This window comes from Nycticebus coucang, chromosome 5 (genome assembly GCF_027406575.1).
Source record: "Nycticebus coucang isolate mNycCou1 chromosome 5, mNycCou1.pri, whole genome shotgun sequence".
In the NCBI taxonomy this organism is placed as follows: domain Eukaryota; kingdom Metazoa; phylum Chordata; class Mammalia; order Primates; family Lorisidae; genus Nycticebus; species Nycticebus coucang.
In genome coordinates this window covers 84253115-84278403 of record NC_069784.1, presented here as the reverse complement: position 1 = coordinate 84278403, position 25289 = coordinate 84253115, and the positions used below count along the sequence as shown (strand labels likewise).

Genomic DNA, 25289 nt, shown 5'->3' with positions numbered 1-25289 from the left:
GAAAAACCTGGCCTGGCTAGAGTTATGATCTGGGAAGAATGAGAGCCACTTGGAGCAGAGCCTCTCAAGCCAACCCAGAGACGTGCAGTGAGAAGCAGAGTGGCCACTCTAGATAAGCAGGATTCCAGTGATTCACTTGGGAAATGACAAATGATTGTTTGAAGCCACTGAGTTTGGGGATAGCTTTACCAATAGTAAACTGGAGTCACATGAAGGAATAAGAGCTCTCTAGGGACCTAGGGTCTCAGCAAACCCTGATATTAGGAGCTTACCTGAAGACTTCTAGAGCTAGGCACAGTGGCTCTTACCTGTAATTCCAGCACTCTGAGAGGCCAAGGGGGAAGATCCTTTGAGTTCAGAAGTTCAACACCAGCCTCAACAAGAGGAAGACTCCATCTCTACTGAAATTAGAAAAATAAGCTGGGTGTGGTGATGAGCACCTGTAGTCCCAGCTACTGGGGAGGATGAGGCAGGAGGATCACTTGAACCTAACAGTTTGAGGTTTCTGTGAGCTAGGCTGAGGCCGTGGCACTCTAGCCTGGATGACAGAGTGAGACTCCATCTCAAAAAAAAAAAAAAAAAAAAACAACTGGAGGCTTCTAGCCTGAGGACTCAAGTCCTACCTTTCAGAGATAGGAACTTTTTTTTCAGAGAGAGAGCTTTACTTTGTCGCCCTCGGTGGAGTGCTGTGACATCACAGTTCGCAGCAACCTCAAACTCTTGGGCTTACGTGATTCTCTTGCCTCAGCCTCCCAAGTAGCTGAGACTAAAGGCTCCTGCCACAATGCCCAACTATTTTTTAATTGTAGTTGGCATTGTTGTTTGGCAGGTCCAGGCTGGATTCGAACTTGCCAGCTCCGCTGTATGTGGCAGACACCCTTGCTGCTGAGCTACAGGCACTGAGCCAGAGATAGGAACTGTTAGTATTAAGTAAATGGAATATCCACCCTCCCCAGGCTAGAAAAAGCATAAGTTTGGTATTTGGAGTTTCAGGAGCCTTGTCAGGGCTGTTTATGAAGCACCTACAGTATTTTTTTTTTTTTGAAGTTTTGTAGTTTATTAATCCTTTTGTGAAAAATCTGCACAATCCCCACAGATGAAATCATTGCAAAATCTTTACTCCTTCTGTCAACGCCAATATTGGACTTTACCGTTTCCATCTTCGTTCTTTTCTTAACATTTCTTCCATTGTTTTCTTGGGGTCTTTTTCTTCTCATCCAGGTTATGGTCTCATCTTATAAGTCTGTGTTTGAGTTCACTCTTCTTTAGTAATTCAAGGAATCATAACTGATGCTGAAGCCAGTTGTCTTATCACCACTGATGTATGTTCTGAATCCAAATGCAAAGATAAGTTCTTTGCATTCTTCCAGTAAGTTCTTGTGTATTTGGGGACTTCCCCCAAATTTCTGTCTTAGGTACTGTTGTTGTCCAAGGATGAAGGACATCAGTGGCCATTTATTTCCAGTGAAGCAGCCAGTTGGTCATGAACTTCCTGGTCCAGATAGTTACCGTATCGTTCATAATGGCAGAGAAGCCAGAGAGGACTATGAAAGGACTGTGTTTTATATGTACACATTATCGTACATGTGCACAAACAGAAGCACAGCACAATAGTGATGGAAATGTCAGAGCTTTGCACACTGTTCTAATAAAAATGGATAAGAGTAAGCAGAAAAGTTAGGCTAAGGGGAAGGAATCAGTGAATCTGGGTTCAAAGAAGCTAATTAACTCTACCAAAGTAGAAGAGAGTTCATATGGAAAGTTTCATTTTGTAGATCAGAAATAGGTGGAGTTGGGCAGTGCCTGTGGCTCAGTGGGTAGGGCACCGACCCCATATTCCTGAGGGTGGCGGGTTCGAACCCAGCCCCAGCCAAACTGCAACAAAAAAATAGCCAGGTGTTGTGGCGGGCGCCTGTAGTCCCAGCTACTCGGAAGGCTGAGGCAAGAGAATCGCCTAAGCCCAGGAGTTGGAGGTTGCTGTGAGCTGTGATGCCACAGCATTCTACCGAGGGCAATAAAATGAGACTCTGTCTCTAAAAAAAAAGAAAGAAAGAAAGAAGTAGGTAAAGTTTATTTTTTTCCTTAAAATTAAAAATATCCTAAGTAGGCTAGGCGAGGTGTCTCATGCCTGTAATCCTAGCACTCTGGAAGGCCGAGGCGGGTAGATTGCTTGAGCTCACCAGTTCAAGACCAGCCTGAGCAAGAGCAAGACCCTGTCTCTACTAAAAATAAAAAACTGAGGCAAGAGGATTGCTTGAGCCCAAGAGTTGAAGGCAACTGCTGTCAGATAATGATGACACTCTACCCAGGGCGACAGTTTGAGATTCTGTCTCCAAAAAAAAAAATCCTAAGTATATTTGCATGTAAAAGCTGTTTAAGGCTCAGTGCCTATAGCTCAAGAGGCTAAGGCGCCAGCCACATACACCACAGCTGGCAGGTTCAAATCCAGCCCAGGCCTGCCAAACAATGACAACTACAACCAAAAAATAGCCAGCCGTTGTGGCCGGCGCCCATAGTCCCAGCTACTTGACAGGCTGAGGCAAGAGAATCGCTTAAGCCTAGGAGTTGGAGGTTGCTGTGACCTGTGATGCTACATCACTCTACCCAGGGTGACAGCTTGAGGCTCTGTCTCCAAAAAAAGCCTTTAAAAAAAAAAACATATTTTAAGAGGTTTAAAAGTGAAACCAGTGCTGTATAAAAGCATTAAGATACTCTGAGGTGTGTTTCATTGGTCCATTTACTCACAACCTGTCCCTCCCATTGTCCCCAAGGCATGTATTAATGAGCTAGTAAAACGTGCCATGTCGTGTTTTATTGTTTGCTGGGCATCTGTTCAAGCTTACGTCACTCACAAACCCAAGACCTTGACGATGCTGTGGTGATGATCGTAAATACGTATAATTTTACTAGCATCCTTTTTTCATAAAGTAGACACAGTCATAAATCATTTGTTGCAAATAAAAATGTTGAATTTATTCATATTTAAAGATTATTGAGTAGTTTAAAATGGTTGTTTTAATTATAAATGTATCAAGCATACAAAAGTGTATATGATAGATATGTATAGTGTAAAGGATAAAAATAAAATAAAACACCTAGGTATCTCCAACTACTTCTAAGAAATAGTACTGGCTGGGTGCCTGTGATCCTAGCACTCTTGGAGGCTGAAGAGGCAGGTGGATTGCTTGAGCTCAGGGACTCGAGACCAGTCTAAGCAAGAGCAAGACCCTGTCTCCACTAAAAAAAATTAGCCATGTTGGGTGGCACCTGTAAGGAGTAGGGCACCAATCCCATATGCTGGAGGTGGCGGGTTCAAACCCAGCCCTGGCCAAAAACCACACACAAAAAAAAAATTAGCCACGTCTGTCATCCTACCTAATTGGGAGGCTGAGGAAGGAGGATCACTTGAGCCCAGGAGTTTGAGGTTACAATGAGCTATGATGACACCACCACACTCTACTTGGGTGACAGGGTGAAACTTATCTCAAAAAAATAAAAAGTATTTGTGGCTGAGAAAGGTTAGTGTACGTATAATGGCTATTTGGATTAAGTAGACCCTCAGGTTTAGAGTGGGTCTGATTGGAGAGTGTTTTCATTTATGTATGTATTTTAATTTCAGTTTATTAGGAGGGTAGAAATGATTAGGTTATAATGTTTGCATTTGTTAGTAGGTAAGATCCCTGTTGTAGTTGTTTGTGTCCCTCCCCCATATTTATTAAATGTTTAAATTGAGAGTGGTGCCTGTGGCTCAGTGAGTAGGGCGCCGGCCCCATATGCCGAGGTGGCGGGTTCAAACCCAGCCCCGGCCAAACTGCAACAAAAAAATAGCCGGGCGTTGTGGCGGGCGCCTGTAGTCCTAGCTGCTCGGGAGGCTGAGGCAAGAGAATCGCCTAAGCCCAGAAGTTGGAGGTTGCTGTGAGCTGTGTGACCTGATGGCACTCTACCCGAGGGCGGTACAGTGAGACTCTGTCTCTGCAAAAAAAAAAAAAAGTAAACTATTAAATTAAATTTGGAGGTCATTCTCTGACAACTGTTACAGCAAAATGTCTTAAAAGGCAGTTTATTTGCCTGAGAGATGAAGCATCTCTATCAGGCATGTAAATTGTTTACTAGAATATCTTTCCAATCAAAGGACAAGAATAAACTGTTCAGAAAAGGAAACCCAAGCCTTCAATTACCATCTGTATGCCAGTGAGTCCCCAATTTTTTTTTTTTTTTTTTTGGTAGAGACAGAGTCTCACTTTATGGCCCTCGGTAGAGTGCCGTGGCCTCACACAGCTCACAGCAACCTCCAACTCCTGGACTTAAGCGATTCTCTTGCCTCAGCCTCCCGAGTAGCTGGGACTACAGGTGCCCGCCACAACGCCCGGCTATTTTTTGGTTGCAATTTGGCCGAGGCTGAGTTTGAACCCGCCACCCTCGGTATATGGGGCCAGCACCTTACCGACTGAGCCACAGGCGCCGCCCGAGTCCCCAATTTTTATCTCCATCCTGAATCAGTCCTGAGCTCTACAGCTAGATATTTAGCTGCTAACTCAGTATTTCCACTTGGAGTTCTCACAGCCGTCTCAGTCTTGGCACAGCTAAGACTAGATGTAAGATTTTTCCTTCTATCCCATTGTTCCCTAGCTTCACAGAAAGCATCACCATTCAGCCAAATTTTCAAGTGAAAACTTACGAGTCATCCTTAGTACTTCTGCTCCTCACCAGGGTCACCTGGCAGCTGCCTTTCTTTATTCCCTTTATCACTGCCTCAGCCCAAAGCCTAACTGGGAGGGAGCAGAGAAAGCAGTCGCTCTCCTGGGTACTCAAAAGTATACTGTGGGCGGGTTCACTGGCTCACACGTGTACCCCTTCTGTTCTGGGAGGCCAGGGCAGGTGGATCCCTTAAGCTTAGGAGCTGGAGACCAGTGTGAGCAAGAGCAAGACCCCGTCTCTAAAAATAGCTGGGCATCGTGGGAGTGCATTTAGTCTCAGCTACTTGGAAAGGCTGAGGCAAGAGGACCTCTTGAGCCCAAGAGTTTGGGGTTGCTGTGAGCTGTGACACCACAGCTGTCTACCCAGGGCGACAGAGTAAGACTTTGTCTTAAACAAACAAACACTGTGGTGGTTAAAAAAGTAAAAAGTCGGGTGGCACCTATGGCTCAGTCGGTAAGGTGCCAGCCCCATATACCGAGAGTGGCGGGTTCAAACCCGGCCCCGGCCAAACTGCAACCAAAAAATAGCCGGGCGTTGTGGCGGGCGCCTGTGGTCCCAGCTACTCGGGAGGCTGAGGCAAGAGAATCGCTTAAGCCCAGGAGTTGGAGGTTGCTGTGAGCTGTGTGACGCCACAGCACTCTACCGAGGGCCATAAGGTGAGACTCTGTCTCTATAAAAAAAAAAAGTAAAAAGTCTGGAGTTTCTTTAACAGCCCCTCCTGCAACGTCCCATGCAGTGGGAGTGATCTGTGTCCCTTTCCCTCAAACCGTGGTGGGCTCATGAGCACTTCAGTAGAGGGTGGTAGAAATGGGAGAAGAGACGTTAGGCGGCTTCTCCGACTAGGCCATAGAGGGCCCTCTTGCAATGCTCACTCTCTTCAAACACTTCCTCTGTCCGTGCTCTCTCCGAGCCCAGATACCATGCTAGGAGGAGCCACGTGAAGACACCAGGAGTGAGGCTCCAGTCCTCAGTCCCAGACGGCCTGATGGGTGGGTGAATGAATAGCCATCTTAGCAGAAGTGGATCCCTTGTAAACTCCACTGTCCCATCCCACGGGCAGTGAAATCATCCCAAGTCTTTGGAATCATCCTCAGTTTTTCTGGTTTCTCAACTGAAGACATCATGGGCAGAAATAAGCTCTCTTCACTGTGCCCCTTCTGAATTTCTGACTCACAGAATCTGTGAGCATAATAAAATATTTCTCATCATGCCATTAAGTTTTGGTTTGGTTTGTTATGTGGAAATAGATGACCAGAATACGGATCTTCCCAACAAATGTCGAGGCAATGTGTTCATGTGCTATGGTTATCTGATTATTTGGCTTCCTCTAAACTCTAAGAACTATGAGAACATGGATTCTGGTTTTGGTTATTGTCATGAACACCCAGAACAATGCCTTATACATAGAAGATACTGAGTAAATCTTTTACCAATGAATAAATGGAGGCATTACAAATGACTAATCAATGAAATGTCATCCCAAGTTTAAATGAAACGTCACTTTTTACTTGTTACCCTCACGAGTAAAATAATAATTCTATTCAATGGCAAGACAGGTCCAAACTAGCCTGGCTAGTGTGCAGATCAGAAGAACCTTTCCAGGAATCAATTTGGCAGAATATTTTAAGAGACTTTAAAATATTCAGATTTGTGGATCTAGTAATTCCAATTATAGACTTCATCTGTGGTAGCCAACCTCCAAGATCACCCCCAATGAGCCCCACCTCCAATAGTCCTTGTATAATCCCTTCCTACCTTGTACGAGGGTAGACCTGTCTGACCAACGGTATACATGAGAAGGGATGGTAGGTCACTTCCACGATTAGGTTATAAAGATGGGGAAACTTCCTTCTTGGTTGTGTTCTTGCTCTTAGATCACTTGCTCTGGATGAAGCCAGCTGCATGTCATGAAAGCAGCCCTGTGGAGTGGCTCGTGTGGCAAAGAACTAAAGCCTACTGCCAAGAGCCTCCTGAGTGAGCCTAGGGACAGATTCTCCGGTCCCTGTATGACCACAGCCCTCCCTGGCTAACAGCTTAACTGCAGTCTCCATTTGGAACCTTGAGCCAGAACCAACCAGCTGAGCCATTCCTCAGAAACTGAAATGATTGATTGATTGATTGTTGTTGTTTTTATTTCAGGTTAATGTGAGGGTACAAAAAACTAGGTTACAATATTTCCATGTGTTAGGCGGAGTCCCACTTGTAATTGTGCCCCACACCGATATACCCTTATATTGTGCCAAATTAGTGGGAGCACACCAATGCCTTCCCCTCCTCCCCTACCATCTCCTTACCCCTACCCCTAATTTGATTGAATTGAGTTTTACTCATATGGAGGCATGTGTTAGATCATCTGCTGGCTTCATATTAGTATTGAGTACATTGAAGTATGCTTTCCATTCTTGTGATTCTTTACTAAGAAGAATGTGCTTCAACTCCATCCGGGTTAATACAAAAGATGTAAAGTCTCCATCTTTTTTATGGCTGAATAGTATTCCATGGTAGACATGTACCACAGTTTGTTAATCCATTCCTGGGTTCATGGGCATTTAGGTTGTTTCCACATCTTGGTGATTGTAAATTGAGCTGCAATAAACAATCTAATGCAAATGATTTTATGATAAAATGATATTTTTTTTCTTCTGGGTCGGTGCCTAGTAATGGGATTGCAGGATCAAATGGGAGGTCTAATTTGAGTTCTTTGAAGATTCTCTATACTCCTTTCCATAGATGCTATATTAGTTTGCAGTCCCACCAACAGTGTAAAAGTGTTCCACTCTCTCCTCATCTATGCCAGCATCTGCAACTTTGGGACTTGGTATGTGAGCCATTCTCTCTGGGATTAGGTGATCTCTCAAGGTGGTTTTTTTGTTGTTGTTGCAGTTTAGCCAGGGTTGGGTTTGAACCCACCACCCTCGGTATATGGGGCCGGCTCCCTACCGGCTGAGCCACAGGCGCTGCCCCCAGCTCTTAGGGTGGTTTTGATTTGCATTTCTCTGCTGATTAGAGATGATGAGCATTTTTTCATGTTTATTAGCTATTCATCCATCTGTCTTCCTCAGAGAAGGGTCTGTTCATGTCTCTTGCCCAGTGATAGATAGAATTGTTTGCTCCATTTTTTGTTGATTAATTTGAGTTCCCTATAGATCCTAGTTATCAAGCCTTTGTCAGATTTTTAACATGCAAATATCTTTTCCTATTCTGAAGGTTGTTTACTTTTTTTTTTTTAAGACAGAGTCTCACTTTGTCACCCTTGGTAGAGTGCCATGATGTCACAGTTCACAGCAACCTCAAACTCTTTCGCTCAAGCAATTCTCTTGCCTCAGCCTCCCAAATAGCTGGCACTAAAGGCACCGGCCACAACTCCTGGCTCTTTTTAGAGACAAGGTCTCACTCTGGCTCAGACTGGTATCGAACTCGTGAGCTCAGGCAGTCCACCTGCCTCAGCCTCCCAAAGTGCTAGGATTATAGGTGTGAGCCACCATGCCTGGCCTGTTTGCTTTCATTGTTGTGTCCTTAGCTATACAGAAGCTTTTCAGTTTAATTAAGGATTTTTTTTGTTTTAAGATGTTAAGTTTGGGGGTAATTTATTTTATAGCAATAGATAATAAATAAACCATTCACATTGGCATATCTGGGCTTCCTGCAGTGTAATGATTTTTATCTAAAGGAGTGAATTCATTGGAATGCTTTCAGCAGCCCCCCTCCCCCCAAAAAAACCAATTAAATAGACATAAAGGTGAGGAAATATATTTTACTCTTAACTGAACATGCAGAGGTCAGCAAGCATGGATGGTCATCAGGGGGTGATTCTCAAGGTTCTCTCTGCTCTCCCCCCTTAGTGCTGTATTTGTCGTCAGGCAGGTAGCAGTTTGGCGAGAGTAGCCCTCAGTCTGTCTTAGCAAGACAGTGACATCCAGAGGAAACAACTCCTCTTCTACCTGGTCTCTCTCCTAAGTGCCCACTGGTAGACTTCCCATATTTCATGGGCTGGAATTGGAATCATACCCATTCCTAAATTCATCACTGGCAAGAGCAGTGAATACCTGAAAATAATCAGTTTTGCTAATGAGGGGGAAGTGGAGAGAAAAGGGTCTTAGGTGACCAATAATATGAAGCTATCTTGTTTAACTTTTTTTTTTTTTCCTTTAAGATGGGGTCTCACTATATCACCCAGGCCAGGCTTGGACAATCCTCCTTCCTTGGCTTCTTGAGCAGCTGGGACTACAGGCATGAGCCTCCATGCCTGGCTAATTTTTTAAAATTATTTTTTGGTTGTTCCCCTTGCTGAGCAGCTTACATTGTTCTTGCTTCTCAATCCCCACTAGTTACCACTTTGCCTCATACCTGCTCACCTAGAATATAGCACCTAACCCACCTAAATTACACATGTAATCATGTGTTTTCCTGCTAAAGACAGTTTTCTAGCACCTAAATGATGATGTGCGGAGCTCGGGGCCTCTTACCCACCTGGCTACTCTTGTCTTTCTGTGTTTTGTTGTTTCTTTGTTTTTTTGAGACAGAGTGTATGTTGCCCTCGGTAGAGTGCTATGGCGTCACAGCTCACAGCAACCTCAAACTCTTGTGCTTGAGTGATTCCCTTGCCTCAGCTTCCCAAGTAGCTGGGACTACAGGCACCCACCCCAACGTCCGCCTATCTCTGTTGCAATTGTTTAGCTATTGTTTAGCTGACCTGAGCCGCGTTCAAACCCGCCACCCTTGGTGTATATGGCTGGTGCAGTAACCACTGTGCTACGGGTGCTGAGCCAAGTCTTGTCTTTCGTCACCTGCTTCTGCCACTGTATGTTTCAACAATATAGAACCTATGTAGATGCCCCAAAGCTGTCCCCTACCTTATCCTGGCTAATTCCAGTTTATTGCTCAGAACCATACTTGACCCCGTCCTGATAGAATGCTTCACTCCCTTCGGTAAGCATAGCTCTCTTTTCCCATACTCAGCCACTTTATAATTATTTACTGTTTCTCCCCTGCTGAACTTCTGCTAAAGGTCAAGGAGTAATCATTCCTAACACCCACAGTGCCTGGCATATAGTAAGCACAAAAAAAATCAGGTGAACAACATCTATGCACATTTACAGTATGCCAAGCACCAGCCTACTGTGCATTTTAAAGCAGGCCAGTTTTCTCCTTGGTGCTATCCAGTTTGTTCATTTCAAAGAATTACTTAGTTATTTCCTTCTGCCCCTACTGTGCAATCCATCCTAAAACCATCTGCTGCCCTCTAGCTGTTCAAAGTTTCCCCCATCGTAGGCGCACCACCAGCTTGGTGGTATGAAGGATTCGTCCTGCTTTATTTCACTATTTTGACCCCTCTTCAGTATGGTTATTTCCATACATCTTAGCAAGAACTGACTAGTGGGGAGGGCAAGAAGGGACTAGCCAATCATAAACCAAAAAACTCCTAATTTTTTTTTAAGAGACTGGTCTCATTCTGTTGCCAGGCTGGAGTGCAATGGCCCAATCCTAGCTCACTGCAGCCTCAGTCTCAGTTCAAGGATTCCTTCCACCATAGTCTCCCAAGTAGCTGGGACTATAGGCACACACCTATAATTATTATTATATTTATTATTATTGGGTGGTGCCTGTGGCTCAAGGAGTAGGGCGCCAGCCCCATATGCTGGAGGTAGTGGGTTCAAATCTGGCCCTGCCCAAAAATGGCAACAATAACAATATATATATGTATGTATATGTATGTGTATATATATATATATACACACACATATAATTTGTTTTGTTTTGAGACAGAGTCTCAAGCTCTCGCCCTAGGTAGAGTACTGTGGCATCCCAGCTCACAGCAACCTCCAATTCCTGAGCTTAAGCGATTCTCTTGGCTCAGCCTCCCAAGTAGCTGGGACCACAGGTGCCTGCCACAAAATCCGGCTATTTTTTAGTTGTAGTTGTCATGTTGTTTGGCAGGCCCGTGCTGGATTCGAACCCGCCAGCTCTGGTGTATGTGGCTGGCGCCTTAGCCACTTGAGCTACAGGCACCGAGCCTATTATTGTTATTTTAGTATTATTATTTTGTAGATGGGGGGTGGGGGTGGGTTTGCTATGTTGCCCAAGCTGAATTCTTAGATTTTTAAATCTCCTGGCAACACTTCTCTCTAATTTTTGAGCCAAGTTTAAACAGCTCTATGTATTCTACAGAGACATTTTTTGAGACAGACTCTCACTATGTCACCCTCAGTAGAGTGCCATGCCATGACGTCACAGCTCTTAGCAACCTCAAACTCTTGGACTTATGCGATTCTCTTGCCTCAGCCTCCCAAGTAGCTGGGACTGCAGGCGCCCACCACAACACCTGGCTATTTTTTTGTTGCAGTTGTCAATGTTGTTTAGCTGGTCCACACCAGATTCGAACCCACCAGCCTCAGTGTATGTAGCCGGTACGTAACCACTGTGCTATGGGCACTGCGCCAACAGAAGCATTTTTTAAAACAGCCTTTCATAAGTAATGCACATTTATCAAATCTTATCAGATGTAAATCTTATGTGATTTACATGCATATAATATTTCTCGTGTTTTGTTTTGGGGGGGGTTTTTTTGCAGTTTGGCCGGGGCCGGGTTTGAACCTGTCACCCTCGGCATTTGGGGCCAGTACCCTACTCACTAAGCCATAGGCACCACCACTTTTTTTTTTTAATTTCTTCTTCCTTTATTTTTTTAGCTATGAAGTCTTTGGAATCACAGTACCAACTTTACTATCTCCCATGTGTCAGTATTATAAATGAAAGCAAATTATTTCATCCTAGTAGATGATGTTAAAATATACACTTTTCTCCCCTTCCTTAGGATTCCTGAAAAAGATGATACTTATGATATCTACTGTTTCTATTCTTGTTAAATACACGTGCTAGACTCTTGGATCTCTTCAATGGATATGATTAAAAGGCTTAATTCATAAGTTAAAAGCGTAAATGCTTTTTGGAGTACCTAGATGAAATATGTCATTCACTCTGAAATACAACCTACTTTTTTTTTTTTGTGGTTTTTGGCCGGGGCTGGGTTTGAACCCGCCACCTCCGGCATATGGGACTGTAGCCCTACATTTGAGCCACAGGCGCCACCCACAACCTGCTTTTAAACCATAAAAGTTGTTAAATATTACATGTGATTCTACTGTGTGTTAAGCAAAATGGAATTCAATTGCTGCCCACCTGAGACTCATCTCATGTACTTACCAGTGTCTGATCTTGGTCAAAATACTTTCTTGAAACCTTACCTATTAAATGGGAATAAAGATATTTTTGAGGGCTAATATAAAAAATGTGAAAGTTCCATTGCATACTTAGCTTCCAGGAAATATTAGATTTCATTCTTCTCCTGGCTTCTTTCTCAAATGTAGAGACTTACTGAAAATCTCCCATACTTGACCTTTTTTATTTTTTTTCTTAGTTATTATGTTGAGACATTTACATTCTACATTTAGTAAGTTTCACATGTACCCTTGTAAGATGCACCGTAGGTGTGGTCCCACCAATCATCCTCCCTCTGCCCATCTTCCCCCCTCCCCTCCCTCTCCACCTCCTTTTTTTTTCTTAAATGAGGCAGGTAAACTGTTTTAGTTGTCTTATTTAACTTCTCAAAATAGTGGAAAAGGGTAATTCAAAGCAAAACATTTAGAAGTGGGGCGTTTTAGAGATCTGGTCTGTCATCAAACACAAATTTAAGTTGCATTTATAAAGACAGTGGTCCAGAACATGAATCAGAAGTAGGAAGTATGAAAATAGTAAACATTTGCATTTTAAAAGGTCTGTCCATAAAAGTATGGGCAGACCTGCATGGCCTCTCGTGCCTGTAATTCTAGCACTTTGGGGGGCTGAGGCCAGGCCAAGGCAGGATTGCTTGAGGTCAGGAGTTAACGACCAGCCTGGACAATAGCAAGACCCCATCTCTACAAAGAAATATAAACCTTAGCCAGACATCGTGATGCATACTGTAGTCCTAGCTACCAGGGAGGGTGAGGCAAGAGAATAACTTGAACCCATGAGTTTCAGGTTGCAGTGGGCTATGATGATACCGCTGCACTCTAACCCAGGCAACAGAGCAAGATCCTGTCTCAAAAAAAAAAAGTACAAGTCCTCACCTTCATAATTTTCAAAACACTTTTCTTCTTATGATATAAAAGGTAGCAGTTTGACTTGACAGGTTCTAGTTAGGGCTTTGGCTTCTTCTATCCAATTAGTTTGCCTCTGTTCTGTGGCCATGGATCAGACCTTTAATCCTAATCAGCCACTGTCACAAATTCACTTTGGTCCCATGCGAATGGATGTGTACAAATGTATCACCATCATTAGAAAAGCATCTCAAAGTACATGTCTCCCAGACAATAAAGTAGCAGAACAGTACATTACATATGAGCAAAACCACCAGTGCCACTATCAAGAGTGAACATCACCTTGCAAGTTTCAGGGGTTTTCCCTGTGTTTTTTGAACCAGCCTTCCTTTAGCAAAAAGGTCATGGGACAGTGAGACACATTTTTTTAAATAATGTATTTCTGTCTGACAGTCATTTAGCAAGATACTGTCATATATTATCTCTCTGAGAGAAAAAAAAAAAAGGAAATCCCATCAAAAATAAATGTTAGCTGAATGTGGCAGCCCACACCTGTAGACCTAACTGCTTGTGAGACTAGGGCAAGAGGATTACTTTGGAGCCTAGGAGTTCCTGGCTGCAGTGAGCTATGAGCACACCACTGTACCCGAGCCTCGGTGACAGAGCAAGAATCTGTCTCTTTTATTAAAAAAAAAGTAAATGTTCACTGAATGTATTTTCCTTTTATGTATAATAAATTATCAGTAAAAACTTCCCATATATAGGCTGTTTCTATGTATCCAACATATGGAATACTGGTTTGGATGTGGTTATCATACTAATTTCTTGGTATTTTATAATTTACATTAATTTTTCCTTTATAATAGAGCATAGTCTCTTAGTATGCAAAGGTCAGACAATTGAGTTCTCAAACTCATTCTAGAAAAAATGCTTTGAAGGGTAGACTAGGCACTGGGGTAGGTCCATAGCTTCCCAAGGGGAGCTGGGATGGGTTCTTGATCTTAATTGTCCACATACATGGCAAGCTGATGGAAATGAATGGAGGGATTTTGTTTCATTAGTAACCAAGTTTATAATAGGTAATAACTTAATGTTCAGGGAATAAAATTTCTGATTAACTTAGGAGCAGAATTATTAACTTATGGTCCAATTAACTTATGGTAGTAGATTTCAGAGGATTATAAATTAATTGTTTCTTGGTTATCTGAAGTTTTTAATTTTTTTCATTGATTGTATATTACTTGCATAATTTAAATTTTATTAATGGAAATGATGAATAATGAGAGATCTTAATCACAATAAGAAATACATAATGAACAAAACTGGATCTTTGTTAATTGGAGATCCCACAATTATTATTATGAAATAGAACTGTCTATACATTGTGTACATAGATATCTATATTTGTATATTTATATCTCTATATATTGATATGTATAATTCTATCCCTAGGCTATGTACTTCTTGGGAACAGCCTATTTATCAATCTTTATATTTATTATTGCTTTGCACAGAGCCTGACCCATAATAAAACTTTAATAAGTGCTTGTTGTATGGGGATCATATACAAACCACAGAAAGTTGAGAATCATATAAACTCTTTAATTGTTAATCATCTGAGAATACGAAATGTAAAATATCACATTTATTAGCTTTTTTCTTTTCTTAAATATTTTACATATCATAAAATTTATCCATTTCAAGTCTATAATATAATTTTTAATAATTTTATCAAGTGATACAGCCATCACCATAGATGAGTTTTAGAATATTTCCACACAGACCCCTCTCAGGTCCCTCATACCCATTTGTGGTCCCCAGCCCCAGGCAGTCATAATCTACATCTCATGTAAATGGAACCATACAAAATGGGTTTTTTTTTTTGTTTGTTTGTACTTAAATTGAGACCTTATAACCATTTTTATTAGACATTGTTGCTGGTTATAAAAGTGATACATCCGGCTTCTTTCACTTAGCATAATAGTTTTTGAGGTTCATCCCCAGCATAGCATGTGTAAGTAGTTTCTGTCAGTTGCCATACCGCTGGGTGCATATATCTACCAATAGCTTTTTTTTTTTTTTTTTTGCAGTTTTTGGCTGGGGTCGGGTTTGAACCTGCTACCTCTGGTATGTGGGGCCGGCGCCCTACTCCTTGAGCCATAGGTGCTGCCCCAATAGCTTTTAAAATTAAAGACAAGACTCATCTGACTACTTAATAAATGCAACACATAACGAGGATTCTATTCATTTAGCAAACATTTGTTAGAACTTAAATGTGGCCAAAGTGATTAAAAATTATAAACATGACTAAGACCAGGTCAATGAGACAGATGTACAAGCAAACATAAAACTCAAAGAGAATTAAGTCCTATGTTGTGATCTAAATAAGGGAATGTTAGTCTAAAGAGGGAAGCATTTGTGGGAGTATTTCAAAGGAATGCTATTCAGACTGGATATGTTCGATTTATTGGACAGGCAATGGAGGAGGCGATATTCTATTTGAAGAGAATAATATTTTAAAAGTCACACAAATGTGAAAGTACCTATTTTATTCCAGAGGCAGCAAATTTTTCCAGGCAGCTGAAATGCAGGCCTCAAGGAGGATATTCTGAGTGTGAGATGGGACTACAAGTAGTGCTTGCTTATAAAAAAGGCCTGAATCTATGCCGTAGAGTTTAATCTTGATTCTGTGGGCAGTAGACATTAAAGAAAAATTATTTCAATTCTTAATTATGACCAAGTTAGGAAGGATAAAGGAAAGTGGAAAACAAGGGGGAGAGATCCCAAAGAAAAAGATTCAACAAATAGTCATTACAGCAGCACGTGAGGCAGTCCCTTGGATCTGTGTTTTGCTTCAACAGTGTTTGGAAGGAACAGACCAGGGAACTCCCTTGCTTCCAGCCTTTGGCAATTTTCCAGTCTCATTCTTTTCCACTTGCAATCTCTGGGACCATCTTCACAGCCATCTCCTGCTTCTGGAGCCAGTTAACCCCGTTTTTTTGTTTTTTGTTGATCGGTTCCTTATTAACAGATCAACTATGAGCTCCCAGATTTGCCACGATTATTGCACCGATGTGGAGGCAGCCGTCAACTGCCTGGTCAGTCTGCATCTGCGGGCCTCCTACACCTACCTCTCTCTGGGATGATGTAGCTCTGAAAGGTGTGGGCCACTTCCTCCACGAGTTGGCAGAGGAGATGCGCCAGGACGCTGAGTGTCTCTTGAAGATGTAAAACTAGCATGACAGCCGCACTGTCTTCCAGGACATGCAGAAGCCATCTCAAGATGAATGGGGTGCAACCCTGGACACACAGAAGCCGCCTTGGCCCTGGAGAGAAGCCTCAACCAGGCTCTTTCGGACCTTCATGCCCTGGGTTCTGCCCGCACAGACTCTCATCTCTGTGACTTCCTGGAAAGTCACCTCCTAGATGAGGAAGTGAAACTCATCAAGATGGGCGACCACATGACCAACCTCCACCTGCTGGCCCCCAGGCTGGGCTGGGTGAGTATCTCTTGGAAAGACTCACTCTCAAGCACCACTAGGAGCCTGTGGAGCCCAGCGACCTCTGAGGAGCCCTTCTCAAAGTATCAGGGTGCTGCCGGAGCCTCTCCCTCCAGCTACAAGGCAGCTTTTTAACCACCCTGGAGTCCTCTCCCAAGCCTTGGACCAAATAAAAATAAAGCTTTGTGCACAAAAAAAAAAAAGTAGTCATTACACACCTAACATACTATATTAGGTACTGCTTCTGGAGCTTACATTCTATTAATAGTAAAGGAGACAAAAATAAACTATTAAACAAATACTGAGGTGTGGTATTATCATAAAGCAGGGTGGGGAGATAGGAAATGATGGGTAGGAAGGTAGACTTTTTTTTTTTTTTGAGACAGCTCACTCAGTCGCCCTGGGTAGAATGCCATGTTGTCATAGCTCACAGCAACTCAAACTCTTGGACTCAAGTGATCCTCTTGCCTCAGCCTCCCCAGCTAATTTTTCTATTTTTAGTTTTAGTAGAGACAGGGTCTCACTCTTCCTCAGGCTGGTCTGGAGCTTCTGAACTCAACCAGTCCACCTGTCTCAGCCTCCCAAAGTACTAGGATTACAGGTGTGAGCCACTGTGCCGGGCCAGAGGTAGACTGTTAAAGACGAGTTGACTTTTGAGCAGAGACCTGAAAGCAATGGAGCATCTAGCGGTGCAAACATCCGGGGAGAGAGTGTGACAGAATGGCAAGTACAGAGCCCTTTAGGAGGAGATGTCTGCAGTGTCTGAGGAGCAGCCCACAGGCCAGTGTGGCTTAGGCCTATGTTTTTAAAGGATGGGCCTGGCAGCTGGGTCAGCAATAGACTATAACTTTTGTCAAAGTCAAATAAATTATCTAATAAGGAGAGGTGAATCTCTAAATTTTACATTTTATTTAGGAAGAAAGAATTGAAATTTGAGGCATATGTGCAGACTGCATGGTCTTTGGGATGTTCAAAGAACAAAGAAGGTTGTAGGTTTTATAAAACGGAGAAATGTTATTTATTACTCTTTCAGAAAGTTCATTGGCAGTAGGAAGGCTGTGGGAGCTGGCAAGTTTTGATCGGCGAGTGATGGCATGGGTATAAGTAGTTGCAAGCAGGTAGTTTCAGCAGCCAGACTTATAGAGAATTGTACATTTGGAGCAATTTTATGTGTCCTGAGTGACTTACACCCAGCTTTTCAATGCTGGGTGTGACAAGGATGACCTAATTTGTATGATTGGCTTTCACACCTTGTATATATTTTACATGTATGTAAGTTTATTAATAAGATTAATTCCTGGATGTGGGATTATTGGGTCACAGGGCAAATACATTTATAATTTTGATAATGTTGTGAAATTACAGCCAGTTTCCACTTCCACCAGTCATATTTAAGAGGCCTATTTCTTCACAGCCTTACCAACAAGAAGAGGGAAGTTTTGGGGAGGTGGGAATTTTTTTTATTGGCCAGAAGCCACTACATTGAGATGTTGGCAGGGTTGCATTCCTTCTGGAAGCTCTTGGGGAAAATTCATTTTCTTGCCTTTTCTAGTTTCTACTTTCATTCCTTGGCTCGTGGCCCTGTCCTCCATCTTCACATCCAGCCGCATAGCATCTATCAGGCTTTCTCTCCTTCTGTCATTGTGTCACCTTGTAGGACTCTGACCCTGCCTCCCTCTCGTAAGGATCCTGTGCTTACTTTGGGCCCACCCAGTTAATCCAATGTAATCCTGAACTCAAACATATCCTCAAAGTTCCTGCTGCCACGTAAGGTAGCATTCATAGGTTCAGGGATGTGGACATCTTTGCGGGGCGGGGGGTTGTTAGGTTTTATTAGCCTACCACAGGGAGGTTTGTCCATTATAGAAAATGCAAATTCTTTTCCTTGTTGTCCTTCGTCTTCTAACATTGCCTCTGGTTTTGTGGTTGTTTGTTTTGATGTTTTTTGACATTTGGAGCTTATTCTGGTAAATTATGTGAAATGCAGATCAGACTTTATTTTCTCCAGATAGCTATTTAGTTATATCAGCACCATTTACTGAAAAAGTCTAACTTTTTCTTAAAATATAATAAAGACCTATATAAAGTCTGGTTGCTGTGTGGACTTGCTATTTTGTTCCATAGTCTGTCTACATAAAAAGCACATAGTTTTTTTTTAAATTACTGAGGCTTTTTATAGTATGTTGTCATAGCCAGTAGGGCTAAACAAAATTTGCCGACAGTGTTCATCCCGCCCCCAACACACGGATGCTCATTGCTCTTCTGTTTCCAGGTTTTCCTGGCTGCTGTTGTTGACCTCTCCTACATAAATTTTAGTTTGCCTGGTTTCAGGGGGGAAAGGTGGTATTACCCTGTTTCCCCGAAAATAAGACAGTGTCTTATTTTAAGGTGTGCTCCCAAAGATGCGCTAGGTCTTATTTTCAGGGGACGTCTTATCTTTCCTGTAAGTAGATCTTATTTTCGGAGGATGTCTTATTTTCGGGGAAACAGGGTAGTTTTATGGAGTAACTGTATGAGATTGGATCTTATTATCTTTTAACATATAGGTCTTTATGTTCATTTCAGTTATTTTCGTTCCTTCAGTAGTATTTTTAACATTTCCTTCATATCAATTTTATATGTTTCTAAGTGTTTCCCCATAAAGTATTTGCTAATTTTTTGTCTGATATACACAGAAGAACATACATACACTCCTACAATATTAAAGAAATACACATCGATTCTATTTTATTCGGGGTTTTTTTTTTTTTTCTCATCAAGACTAAGAGTAGGATAGGTAAAAAAAAAAAGAATAGGAGTTGAATTTTGTCAAATGCCTCTTTAGTGTGTGTGAGAGATGATATGGGTTTTCTTTTTTTTTATTAAATCATAGCTGTGTATGGGTTTTGTTAGATTTATTAATATATTAACTTTTCACATTTTATTGATTTATTTATTGAGACAGAGTCTCACTTTGTCACTCTTGATAGAGTACCATGGCATCACAGCTCACAGCAACCTGCAGCTCTTGGGCTTAGGTGATTCTCTTGCCTCAGCCTCCCGAGTAGCTGGGACTACAGGCGTCCACCACATGTCTGTCTGTTTTTTTGTTGCAGTTTGGCCGGGGTCGGGTTTGAACCCGGCACCCTCAGTATATGGGGCCGTCGCCCTACTCACTCAGCGACTGGCGCCGCCCACTTTTCACATTTTAAAATACATCCTCAGCTTTCTAAAATTAAACATTATCATTTATACCTAGTATTTTGGCAAGTCCTAGTTTGTGCACATTTTCTCTCCTGTGTGGCTTTTGTATATCACCCAATGCCATGCTGCATATTTGCAACTTAAATATAAATGGAACTTTCTTTTTGATCAAGAGCTGAATAAAATTAAGATGATAATTTGATTTGACCATTGGGCTGAAGAGTCCCCTCAATATGGCAAAAGAGATGGGGCTAAATCTGAGCTATCAGTGGTCCCTATTTAAGTTTTCTAATTTTTGTTTTGTTGTTGTTGTTGTTGTTTGTCTTCAAATGGGGAAAAGAAAAAGATGATGGGATGAGGGACAAGAATAAAAGTGTTTGAGTTAATTAATCCTTCTGGATGGGTTCTAGTTAGTTTGACACTTTAAGAAATGCCATAAAATGAATATTGTTTTATTGTGTCCTTGGAAAGCCCACAGTCTAGCACCCAGCTGTCCAATGTTGAGTGTTGGAAGTACAGCTAATGAAGTGTTGTAAATGTAAAATACACACTCATCTTATTAAAAAGAATTTTAAATGTCTCATTAATCATTCTTTTTTCTTTTTCGATCTCATTATTTTCATTTCCTTGGGCTTGGGGTAGAGAAGGAGCAGTAAGTAGGTAGAATTACAACATCTGTGTCTCTCATGTACAGTCAGGGTCCAGGTTCAAAATTGCTCTAAGTTTGGGATCTACATCACCACTGCTGCTGGGAGCTAGGACTGCCATGGAAAAGGCAGGAAACAGGGCTCGGCACCTGTATCTCAGTGGTTAGAGCACTGGCCACATACACCAGGGCTGGCAGGTTCAAACCCAGCCCGGGCCTGCTAAACAACAATGACAACTGCAACAAAAAAATAGCTGGACGTTTTGCAGGCACCTGTAGTCCCAGCTACTTGGGAGGCTGAGGCAAGAGAATCTCTTAAGCCCAAGAGTTTGAGGTGGTATGAGCTGTGATGCCATAGCACTCTACTGAAAGCTACATAGTGAGACTCTGTCTCAAAAAAAAATTTTTTTTTAAGGCAGGAAACAGGCATGGAGCTGACCATGGAGGGCTCCTGGCCATCTAGGTACTGAGGATTCTGCATGAAGATCACAGGTTGGGGAGACCACAGCTGCTCCTGGGGGGGTCCAAGGATGTCACCAGCCTGGAGCTGACACTAGGTGGTACAAGGTTGGCTGTTTGTGCACAGGGAGGACCTGAGAAGTGATTGTGTTCCCAATGATATCCCAAGATCCTGTGTAAGTCTTCTTCTTAAGGACATGGCAAGGGTTCACTCCTTCATTTCTGGTTGGCCTCATGAATGGTCCAGTACAAATCTTGTAAATTTATCATCATCTGTAGACTCTGTTGCTAGTGTTTCTTTATGCCCCTCTGCTTGAGACGCTGGGCAATTGCTTTTGCCAGCTTTTGATTCTTCTTCCTCCTCCTAAAGAACATTTCATGTTCAAGGAATTCTCATTCCTCCAGAAGTTTGGATGTCATGGTCACTCCAAGATGTAACTAATTAGCCTCAGACAGAGCCTTTTTGGTCCCTAGGTTGCTTTTTCCTCCTTTATGTTTTGAGGACTTCAGATACTTTTACTTTGAAGTATCACCATCTCCATTTTTATTCCTGGTTTTTCTCCCTTGGTATTCTTCTCTGCAGTTACAGAACCTAGTCTGGGGTTGGCTCTTACTCTGAGCTTCTGGAATCCCAGTGAGTAAGGTCCCAGAGTGAAATGTGTTTGTCTCTCTTTCCTTCTGCAGTCTCTCATTAATAATTTTTATATTGATTATATGTTGAAATGACAATATTTAGATATACTGGGATTGATCAAATATCAGTAAGATTAATTTCACCTGTTTCAGGTGGCTACTAGAAAATTTTACATTGCCTATATGGCTTGCATTACCCCTTTATTAGACAGCATGATCTAATACTTGGTATGATCTAAGTACTTGGTATGTGTATACTTATTTATAGGATACTACAGTGATTTTCATAATTTAAAAAAAAAAATGAAATTAAAGGGCAGTGCCTGTGGCTCAAAGGAGTAGGGCACCGGCCCCATATACCGGAGGTGGCGGGTTCAAACCCAGCCCCGGACAAAAACTGCAAAAAAAATAAAAAATGAAATTAAGGCTCTGCACCTATGGCTCAGGCGGCTAAAGTGCCAGCCACATATACCTGAGCTGGCGGGTTCAAATCCAGCCTGGGCCCACCAAACAACAATGACGGCTGCAACCAAAAAATAGCTGGGCATTGTGGCGGGTGCCTGTAGTCCCAGCTACTTGGGAGGTGGAGGCAGGAGAATCACTTGAGCCCAGGAGTTGGAGGTTGCTGTGAACTGTGATGCCACAGCACTCTACCCAGGGCAACAGCTTGAGGCTCTGTCTCCAAAAAAAAAAATGAAATGAAATGAAATAATCTACAGTTATATCTTCTATACAGGGTGGCCATAAAGTTTATGTGTAATTTTAAATGGCACGCTTTTTTATTAAATTATTAAATCATAACTGTGTACAATTATGGGGTACAATGTGCTGATCTGATATACAATGTGGAATGCTTGAATCAGACTGATTAACATAACCATCATCTCACTTATTTCTTGTGGTAAGACATTTCTACTGCACTCCCAGTAGTTTCGAAATGTACCATAGGTGAGGTCCCACCAAATACCCTCCCTCCTCACATCCTACCCCCTCCCGTACCCTCTCCTTCTCTCCTCCTTTCTGGATTATAGCTGTGTTTTATCATTCATATGGATGTGTAGGTGATGATGTATTGGTTTCATAATAGTATGGAGTATATTGGCTACTTTTCCTTCCATTCTTGAGATACTTTCTTTTTAGTAAAAAGCTGTAAAATCTCTATCCTTTTTATGGCTGCATAGTATTCGATGGTATATATATACCACAATTTGTTAATCCATTCATAGTTTGATGGGCGTTTGGGCTGCAATAAACATTCTGGTGCAAATGTCTTTGTTGTAAAATAATTTCTGATCATCTGGGTAGATACCTAGTGGAGGAATTGCAGGATCGATTGGTAGGTCAACTTTTAGTTCCTTGAGAATTCTCCAAACTTCTTTCTAAAAAGGCTGTATTAGTCTGTAGTCCCACCAGCCGTGTAGAAGTGTTCCTTTCTCTCCACATCCATGGCACTCTGCAGTTTTGGGATTTTGTGATGGGCTAATCTTACTGGAGTTAGATGATAACTCAAAAGTGGTTTTGATTTGCATTTCTCTGATGATTAAAGATGTTGAGAATTTTTTCATGTGTTTGTTGGCCATTCACATGTCATCTTCAGAGAATTTTCTGTTCAAGTCTCTTGCCCATAAGGAAATAGGGTTGTTTGTTCTTTTCTTATTCCTTGATTTGGTTTCTCTGTAGATTCTAATTATCAGACCTTTGTCAGAAACATAATCTGCAAAAATCTTCTCCCATTCTAAAGGCTGTCTGTTTGCTTTACTTACAGATGGCACACTATTTTAAATTGCACATGAACTTTATGGCCACCCTGTATAAACTTCTTTCTTATAAGAATAAACTTTGATGAAGACCATAATAATCATTCTCCATTGTAACAGGTTACCTTCTCTCTGGCTTTTCTTTGAATCAGACTGATTAACATAACCATCAGAAAATAACTGTTTATAAGAAAATACAGTTCCGGGCGGCGCCTGTGGCTCAAGGAGTAGGGCGCCGGTCCCATATGCCGGAGGTGGCAGGTTCAAACCTAGCACCAGCCGGAAAAAAAAAAAAAAAGAAAATACAGTTCCTTCCTTATGCCCTTGACATTTTCACGTAAGTTTAACACAATAGGCTTCCTGTGTTTTGGAATATGATCACTTAAGAACTGAGTGAACAAAGAAGGGAGTTAGTTAAGATGTCTTAAGTTTTTGCTTTTTTGCCTTCTGCTATAGAATATATTTTAATAGAAATTTCCTGGCTTAGAATAAATTTTGTTTTAACCTTTCCTTCATCTCTTCTGTGTCTTTATGGTCAGAAAAATAATTTCTTCTACTTTTTTCCCATTACTCTAAATGAGCAGACTCCCTGCCCACCTGTTCCTAGGTAGAATCGAGGTTCAGCGTCTTTTAGTTCTATCTTGTTGCAATAGTCTTGAGTATTTTGAATAGTTCGTTTCTTACTCTTTATTCTTCAAAGACACAACAATTATTATTACCCCGAAATTATTTTATATTTTGGCTTTTGTTACATTTCTAGGAAAATTTTATCACAGATGATATTGGAATATCGACTTGGAAGGAGCAGACTTTTCTCTCCCATGGTGCCTTACTAGCAAAGAGCTGCCAAGCTGCGATGGAGTTAGCCAAGCATGATGCTGAGGTTCAGGATATGGCATTTCGGTATGGGAAGCACATGGCCATGAGTCATAAGGTATTTGCAGACCCTTTATCTGTTTCCAGTACTTAAATAGCTAAAATGATACAGAAGAAACCTTTTGCCATTTAATAAGCTGCTTTTACTTCTTAAAAAATGTTTATTATGTACTTAAAATCTGTCAATCATAGATGGTGATTATTATGTAATGTAAACAGTATGATTGGTAGTACTGTGTAATTTTGATAGAAATCTATAGCTCACTTAAGCCATATTTGTGATATTTATCTTTTCTTACCACCTGAAAGGGTTCTTGAGAGAACTCCTACAAATTATTGAATAATATGCAATATTGCCATTAATAAAATGGAAGAATGTTTGTTATTTTTTGTTAGTTCCCTTATAGATCTTTGTGTTAGAAAAATTACGGAAAGTCAGACGGGTGCTGTAGCTCACGCCTGTAATCCTAGCACTCTGGGAGGCCGAGGCAGGTGGATTGCTTGAGCTCATGACCAGCCTAAGCAAAACACGAGACCCTGTCCTTACTAAAAATAGAAAAACTGAGGCAAGAGAATTGCTTAAGCCCAAGTGTTTGAGGTTGCTGTGAGCTGTGACGCCACAGCACTCTACTTGAGACAGCCTGAGACTCTGTCTCAAAAAAAAAAAAGAAGAAAGAAAGAAAAATTATGGAAAGTAATAAAATTTAGAAATATACTGAATGAAATTGAAAGCTGTAATTCTAATAACCAATTCTTTTGAATGGGCATGTAAAATGTAAAATGTCTCAAAACTAGCTGCCATGTTGTTCCTTCTACAGATGTGTAATTTAAAAATGTAATTTCACATACACACACACACACACACACACACACACATATATATATATTGTTTGTTTGTTTGTCTGTTAAAGACAGAGTCTTGCTCTGTCATCCTGGGTAGAGTGCTATGTTGTGTGCCCAGCTCACAGCAGCCTCAAACTCCTGAGTTCAAACGATCCTCTTGCTTCAGCCTCCCAAGTAGCTGAGACTACAGAGACCTGCCACAACGCCTGGTTAGCCTATTTTTAGTAGAAATAGGGTCTCTCAGTTGCTCAGGCTGGTCTTGAACCCCTTAGTTCAAGGAATCCATGTGCCTCAACCTCCCGGAGTGCTAGGATTACAAGTGTGAGCTACCGCACCTGGCCAGAATTTAATATGTATTTTAAATGTTACTTAAGTAGCTCATAAGAAAGGGGAAATATATACATATACTGTTTATACCTCCAGATGAGTTTTTTGCGTATATTATTTTATCTTAGATTAGTTTATTAAGCAATTACATTTAGCAAATCTTAATTTAAATCTTTACTTTTAAATTATAAAGTGAAATAAAAGGTTGCTGTCAAATCAAAAAAGGAACATATTAAGAAAAATGATTCTAAAGAATTTCAAAGGCTTTTTATTATCTAAAATGTTCTTT

General features: G+C 41.5%; 1 protein-coding gene and 1 pseudogene across 4 annotated transcripts in view; both read left to right on the top strand.

Moving 5' to 3' along the window:
• Positions 1-25289, top strand: part of PDSS2 (decaprenyl diphosphate synthase subunit 2) — a 306042-nt gene that overhangs the window by 221972 nt on the left and 58781 nt on the right. For 3 of the 4 annotated variants that reach the window (XM_053590489.1, XM_053590488.1, XM_053590487.1), the window contains one exon: positions 23715-23888. The exons of the other annotated variant lie outside the window; for it this stretch is intronic. In XM_053590489.1, the coding sequence (XP_053446464.1) occupies positions 23715-23888 (174 nt within the window). The remainder of the gene's footprint in view (positions 1-23714; positions 23889-25289) is intronic. 4 annotated transcript variants of the gene reach the window in all.
• On the top strand, positions 12926-16338 carry LOC128586433 (ferritin light chain-like; annotated as a pseudogene).